The sequence below is a fragment of the Solanum pennellii genome, chromosome 4 (genome assembly GCF_001406875.1).
Source record: "Solanum pennellii chromosome 4, SPENNV200".
Taxonomy (NCBI): Eukaryota; Viridiplantae; Streptophyta; class Magnoliopsida; order Solanales; family Solanaceae; genus Solanum; species Solanum pennellii.
Window position 1 is genome coordinate 74,151,777 of NC_028640.1, and position 7,637 is coordinate 74,159,413.

At 26.8% G+C, this 7,637-nt stretch overlaps 1 protein-coding gene across 2 annotated transcripts; it reads right to left on the reverse strand.

Moving 5' to 3' along the window:
- Positions 1 to 393: 393 nt before the first annotated feature.
- Positions 394 to 6,097, reverse strand: LOC114076973 (serine carboxypeptidase-like 10). Of its 2 annotated transcripts, none has more exons than XM_027916780.1 (14): positions 5,938 to 6,096; positions 5,068 to 5,213; positions 4,491 to 4,567; positions 3,333 to 3,455; positions 3,138 to 3,240; positions 2,972 to 3,009; positions 2,761 to 2,859; positions 2,599 to 2,685; positions 2,317 to 2,445; positions 1,453 to 1,524; positions 1,199 to 1,332; positions 990 to 1,103; positions 831 to 876; positions 394 to 704 (listed from the first exon to the last, which is right to left on the reverse strand). In XM_027916780.1, exons 1-14 carry the CDS (start codon positions 6,063 to 6,065, stop codon positions 621 to 623), a joined length of 1,380 nt encoding a protein of 459 aa, XP_027772581.1. In that variant the 5' UTR covers positions 6,066 to 6,096; the 3' UTR covers positions 394 to 620. The 2 variants fall into 2 exon arrangements, 1 of the variants encoding a protein (XP_027772581.1); XR_003578058.1 differs by having other exon boundaries at positions 609 to 704; positions 990 to 1,062; positions 5,938 to 6,097.
- Between the last annotated feature and the right edge of the window lie 1,540 nt (positions 6,098 to 7,637).

Below are 7,637 nucleotides of genomic sequence, written 5' to 3' on the forward strand. Positions count from 1 at the left end.
AGGTGGCTCTGCCCCCGCCCAATACTATGACGGGTATGTTAATTTTGCGCCGCAATATAGTTTAAGTATAAATGTGAGCTATTTCAAATTAGAAATATTTTTAAGCCTTTTTCGTATTTTTTAATATATTTATCTTTATCATCTGACTTAGACACATATTTAGCGATAAAAAATCATAAAAAATGAAAGGAACTTGTTTCGAGTGCGGGCTTCATGGGTAAATATATTGAGAACTTCATTCACAACTTGCATGGGTAATTATACACCTTTCTTTCAAATTTAGAGTTTTTATTTTTAGATAACATTTTTACCTCTAAATGCACTTGTCAACACTCAAAGAAGTGTACAAATTTAGATCTAAAGTTAAGTCAGGTATATTATGACTACGAAAAAGGACCAAAAATATTATGTCCACAATATATTTTATTAGCATAAAAGAGTCAATCCATTACAAGATTTTAATTCCATCTTCGGCCCCTCTTCCAAATGACATGTAAAATCAGAACAGGGAAAGATTTTGTTCACAAACACAACTAAAGTTGGTAAAGTTAAGAAAAGATAATTTTTCAGTAAAATAAAATAAAATAGAGAGAAGATATATAGATGAAATTGAGGACAATTTATAAAGGATCATCACTTATCCATCTTTTGAACATAACAAAACATTCTTCAGGCTTGTCCGTACAAGCTGTGTGTCCTGCTCCCTATTAAATAAAGTAAAAATAAATAAATCGAAAGCTATTAAAAAATATTAAGATAAATTAATTATCTCAATTCTTATAGTAAAACTTATAAAGTGTAAAATTAGTGGCACAATTAATTTCAAATACCTTCACTGTTGCATAAGTCATTTTGTTGGAGTAAGACCTCGTATAACTACAAGGATACGATATTAGAAAAATGATTAACGTTATAAACTCACATAATAATTAGTTTTAGTTAAGAATTCATAATTTTAATTAAGGATGTTAAATTTGGAGATTAATTACCCAGAAACTTGATTATTTACGTTCCATGGGCGCCAATCATCATCGATGGTGTAGTTTAGAGACTTTATCCATGCTTGTGTCGATTGAAAAGGTACCATATAGTCATGATCGCCACTAATTTGAATATGTATATGAAAAATGTTCATTTTATATGACTAAAGTATTGTACGATACATCAGAAAGATAATGTAACGGTGAATATTACTTACCTGTATATGAGTGATCGATAACCTTTAGTACTTAGGTTTGCATGATATGGTACAACGTTATTTAACGTAATTGTATAATTACCAGAACTCATATATATATTTCTCCTACATCTCATCCAACTTCCTATAATTCCCTACGAAAAATAAAAAATACTCTAAATCACATGAATAATTGATGATTCAAGATATATAAAAGATTATGATAAAAGAATTGTTTTAATATCAAAATTCGAAAGGAATTATATAACATGTACCTTGCGAACATGAAGAGCTTCTTGGACTTTAGGGTCATTAGCCCAGTACTTTACAAGCTTGCGCCAATCAAACTGAAGTATAATTCAGAACTATTAAGTCATTCAAATTAACAATACAATGAACTCATCTAACACGTGATCACTAACTCATTTATGGTATTTAAAATTTGTTTTAAAAGTTTAAAATTATTAGACTACAATAACCTTATATGTCAAGGTGTTTAAATATCTTATTTAATTATTTTGGATATCACCGTACCGACAAAGAGTGTCTCGTGACTTGCATGTGCCTACGGCCTTAGCTCAGATGGTAAATATCCACTAATTTCCAGACTTAAGAATTGTGACTTCGAGTCAGTAAAAAAGAAAAAATGAAAACTCCTACGGAAGGGGCAAAAAGATAATCGTTTCCTCATTATTAGTTTCTTAAATTCTATTTGTTTTTTTTGTTTTTAAAATCTTCTCGTTCCTAAGAACGAGAGAGACATTTTTGAGCTAAATTATTAATGACAAGAGTATTTTTAGTTAAACCGTTGATGCTAGCGGTAATTAATGAGAAGAGCATTTTTTACTAACCCGTTGATATTAGGAGCATTATTGTTCAATTTCACATGATTCAAAAATATTTTAACCATTTTTCGTAACAATAATAAGGAAAAATTCTTTTGGCCAGAATTTGGTCGAAATAATTTTTTTATTATTTTTTGAACATTTTTACTTTTTTTAACTTTAGTACTTTTAATTAAATAATGAAAAAGAAATTCATTTATTTTAAAATAAAAAAGACACGATAATTTTTTAAAATTTCTATCCATTTAGCATTACCTTAATAATAATTATTTATAATGTATTGAAAGAACTAACCGCACACGGGTCGCCACGTTGCAAGGAGATGAGTTTATGACCAAGTAATCTTCTTTGACCCGACATTTTACGTGGGTCTTCTTCGCAATTGGGCCTTAGGATACGTTTCGTATTGATGTTGCTTATCATCTATATCAATAGCATAAAAAATCTTTATTATTAAATATATAAAATTTAAATTAATATATAGTAGGACGAGTTACATAATTAGCCGATCGATTAAAAATAGTTACATTTATTAAATTTAAAAATGTATATGTTACGTATATCATATATTATAACCTGTTTGAAAGTACGAACTTCACTTGCACACCTCGTATTTTTGGGATCCATGTATGTATATTCTCCTTTACAATTCTTCTCCAATGCCTATTCAGAAATAACATATACATGTTAATTAATTCGTAATAAAAACAATTTTAAAAAAATTAATTGTGACTTAACCTTATAAAGCTCATCAGATATAAGTCCCATGCCATGGCTAAAAGGTATATGATAATTCTTTTCTTGAGAAAACGTTAAGGGATTGCCAAGTAAATATCCCTGAAATTAATATCCATGCAATTTTTAGAAGAAAAAAAAATTAAATTATTTGATGATGGTAATTAATTAGTGTGGTTAAATTATGAATTAGAGAAAAATAAGAATTATTGACCTGAAGATTAATCAATGGCTCTTTGCCTTCTGCATTTCCTACATAATAATTAGTGGAGTTAATTAACAAAAATAAAATAAAATTGCACGTAGCTCTACTAGAAATATACGTATCGAATACGTGCATACTATATACATTGGTATATATATACGTATATGAATCTTACTATTTGATATCAATTGTGTTATAATTGGAATAGTCATTCCAGAATATGAGTTTCCAGCAACGTAAAATGGATTTGAGATGAATTGTGGATGATCATCAAGCCACTGAAAAAAAATCAATAATAATTAATTAATAGTAAAGTGAACATGATTTTAATTTTGTTTATAATATCAAATTTCAGAAATTATGTGTATACCTTTCTTAGAAATTCATCAACATATTCACATGCTTGTATATCAGTGTATTTGTATGCCGCATCATTTGTTGCATATGAGAATCCACTGTTTACTGGTTGATCCAAAAATATCACACTTGCTATCTGAAAATTGATGCATAAATTAAATTAGATATATAAAAATATATCATGTCTAATCAATTTATTAAAAATATATCAAATAAAAAAAAAAATTTTTAAAAATGTATTGTAAGATCACTCTTTGCTAGTCTCTGGTATAGATTTTCAAATATTTTAGTAAATATTATTTTGGTAAAAGTTTGGGTAAATTTTATCATATGTTTGACCATACTACTTGGAAAACATATTTTACTTTTTTAGGAAATACGATTTAGATCCATAAGTTTAAAAACTATCAAAACTAACCATAAGTTTGTATTACAAGTCAACTGAATATTAATTGTAAAAATAACAAGTGGTGTCCATTACACTAGAGAAATATGGTAGTTCGGAGTGAGTGCAACAAATATCATTCCATACATTGTGAAGTAGATACTACAACAAAAATAACTTTTAGCAGCATTAAATATTGACACTAATAAAGAGTGCTAAAGTCTTTACCGGCATTAGTTAAGTGACATTAGAACCAATATCGCTAAAGGTTTTAGGGACATATACAAAGAGTGACAATTGCCGCTAAAGTACATATTTAGCGGCAATTAAGAATTAAATGCCGCTAATAGTCATTTTTGTTGTAGTGAGACAGAGCACGTAACTGTGTTACACTATGTTGATTGTTCATCATTTTTATCAATAACCATATCATCACTTTCATATTCATTGAACATTCTATCTCTACTTTGGTGTTTACGTAAAAAATTATGTAATACAGCGCAAACAACTACTATAGAGGTTGTTTTTGCAAAAAATAAAAATTTGATATAAAATTTAATTTTTTAAAAATCCCAAATAATGAGATTTGACTCCAAACACTAGTATTTTTTTTTCCTAATTATAAATTTTGCCAAACACTATTTATCAAATTTTTCCTTAAAAAATCTATTGCCAAACGGTTCTTAGTAATTTGATTTATATTTCATGAGTTGTCATATCCAAAATTCAATAAACTATATTAATTATATTTTTATGATTAATTTCGTCATTAATTAGTACAATTACCTTGGTCAATGCATGTGGGTTTAGTTCGAACCTGGGCAAACTTCCATTATAGACTTGTTCAGCAAAACGCAATGGCCCTGGACAACAATTTTATTTTATTTTTTAGCTTGGACTATTTTTTTTTATGGAAATTTTAAAAAAGAAAATTATTTATTTGATAAGTAAAACTTACACTGCAAACAAAAAAAAAGAAAAAAGAAAAACACAGATTTTTGAATTATTTTTTATTTTGTAATTCAAACACAATTAATTCTCCCTCTAGGTTGATTAGTTAATTTATCCAAAGTAAACATTTTCCGAAGAATAATCTTTTTTTTTTTTAAAAAAAAAAGCAAATTATTCCCAATTTTCATAACAAATATAAATAACTTTTTGGCTTTAAGCTATGCATTTTCTTGAACCACCTCTGCCTCCCTCATTGACTACACATTTCCGATTCGAATTTTAGATATAAAAAAATTTATAGTAAGAATGTTGTTTGTAAAATAAACTTTATACTATGTAATTTAAATATAATCAATTTTATTGTAAATATCAAATATTTTAAACGAAATTTTAAAAAAAAAAACATAAGTACCTATTTCATTGACAATAGCACTAAGAGAAGAACAACCAGGTCCACCCGTTAGCCAAATTAAAAGAGGATTAGTAGTAGGCTCAGACTCTGATGCCAAAAAATAGTAAAAATGTTGCAACTCATTATCTTTGCCAATACCAACATACCTGTTTAATTAAGAATTTATTAGAGTGTCATTAAAAAATAAAAATTAAAGTTACATAGAAAGAGAGTAGCAAAACCAATTATCTATTAAAAAATTAAACTTAAAACACAATTATTAGTACCTAATCTACACTATTAATCGTAGGATCCAAAACCTATAAAAATTCAAATTCATCTATTATTAACGTGAAACAATTCTTGAATTATACATTGAAAATATAGTTTAAGACCAAGATCTCTTTCGAACATCGAATAAATAAGTATTCTATTTGTCCCAATTTATATGACACCGTCTATGTTTTGAGAGTCAAACAGTTTAAGTTTGATCGAAAATTTGTCCATGAAATCTTTAATTTTTTTTGAAATAAAATTTATATATTTGTAAACTACGTAAAAATTACTATAGTCATAATAATTGATAATTCAAAATGTTTATAAGATCTATGAAAAAATTGCGGTCAAAGATAGATTTGTTTGATTCTTGAAATTCGAAAGATAGTATATAAACGGGACGAAGATAATATTATTATTAAGTACGTTTTAGTAATAAAAAAAGCGAGAAAATAAGTATCTAGAACTTTAAGATAAAAATAGTAGTAATTGTTTCCGGCTATGACATAGTATTAAAGTTTTAATTAAAAAAGTATCTTACAGAGATTTTGAGACGTGAAAATTATTTATCTCAAAAAAAATATCGTCATATTAAAAAAATTTAAACGAGCTCACCCGGTCTCAAGATGGAACGGGAGGCGACCTTGCAAACCGGGAAGATACTCAACAAGGGAATGCGAAGTAACTTCTTGTTGAAGAAGAAGAAGATGGAGAAGAAGAAGCAACAAACTATTGCTACTCATTTTACCAAAAATTTTAATGAAAACAAAATGAGATAACACTTGTCTATATATTATTATTGATATCGATAATAATGAACCAATGGGTCCTATTAAGGAATATAAGTTGGGAAACTTACATAAATGTGCTATAATAATAAAATATTTACCATTTATAGCAATAATATTTTTTTTTCACTTGATCGCTTTTAATTCATTTATAATACAATTTTAATACATATTATAGATTTATCACAGTATTGCTATAAATGGTAATAAACAAAAAGTATCGCTAAAATCAGTAATTATTTTTTAAAATATATTAATTTATGTAATTTTTCCATATAAGTTTGTAGTAAAGTCCAAAATTTCGTTGCATATATTAAAATTTTAACATATACTTTATTATACACTGTTTGATATACATGATATAATTTTCTAACGAATGTAGTTACATCATAGGAAATTGTGTTATAGGTTTGGCAAATTAAATAGTTTCGATTGATCTTTTTTGTCAAAAATAAATAATATATCTGATGTGAATTTGACATTTATATATGTCTTCCATGGGCATCAAGAAACACATTGAGAGCAACAACTAATAAACATCTTTCTTCTAATTTTCCATTTAATGTATATTATTTATATTAAAGTTTGATTTTTTTAGATTTACATTGCATAGGGTCCCACTCAAGGAGAATCACTCTTTATTAAAGATTTTTCTATACTCATTACTCAAATTCAAGATATTTTGTAAAAAAATAGACAATTTCATCTACTGCACCACATCCTTTAATACTTTCTTTATCTTGAATAACTCCAAATAAAAGAAATCAAACATAATATTAAAAAATATTTTAGTCGTTTTCACTTTTGGGTGATACGTAGCTTTCAAAGACCCCATAGCCACAACAACTACTATAAAAATCTAAATCATGCACCCATAAAAAAATTGATGATTAGTTAGGGTGCCAAATGGAAACTTGTGTTAAATCATTAATCAATTAATTAGTGACTTAATTATGTAAGAAAATCATTTACCCTAGTTCTAGAGAAAAATATAATTTACTTTAATTTTATAGTGTAAAGAGCTAATTTCATGATTTTTTTATTCTTTTTCAAATTATAAAAATTCCTTAAAATTTATGAATTTCAGATACACCACTAGACTTCTAGATACATTACTAGACTTTCGAATATATTGGTGAAAGATGTATCTGAAAGGAGAGGAATATATTAGAAAGGAGATAAAACATTTGAATACATAGGTGAGTGATATATCCGAGGGGAGGGATATATTAGAGAGGAGAAATGGATTTATCAACAAAAGAAGAATACTATTTCGAGAGAAGTTTTTAAATTTTTTTTAAATGATCAGAAGTTTTATAAATTATGATAAAATAAAATATACATTTAAATAATTTTCCAAAAAAAAGAAAAGCTAAATCTTTTTCTTCTTAAAAGATGTCCACAATATTTTTATTTGCACCCCAACTAATCTATCACATGCTTTAATTCCAACCATCATGGGTGGGGCGGGCGGAGTTTGTCCCTGGATTCAATTAAATCTATAACTTTTATATTCATTTATCATAT

What these genes read in the sequence shown, in the direction of transcription:
- LOC114076973 (XM_027916780.1), bottom strand. Translation starts at nt 6,065, where the DNA reads ATGAGTAGCAATAGTTTGTTGCTTCTTCTTCTCCATCTTCTTCTTCTT. An exon ending in CCGTTCCATCTTGAGACCGG is followed by an intron (nt 5,214 to 5,937) that starts GTGAGCTCGTTT and finishes TTAATTAAACAG; the next exon opens with GTATGTTGGTATTGGCAAAG. An exon ending in AACGTGGCGACCCGTGTGCG is followed by an intron (nt 1,525 to 2,316) that starts GTTAGTTCTTTC and finishes ATTATACTTCAG; the next exon opens with TTTGATTGGCGCAAGCTTGT.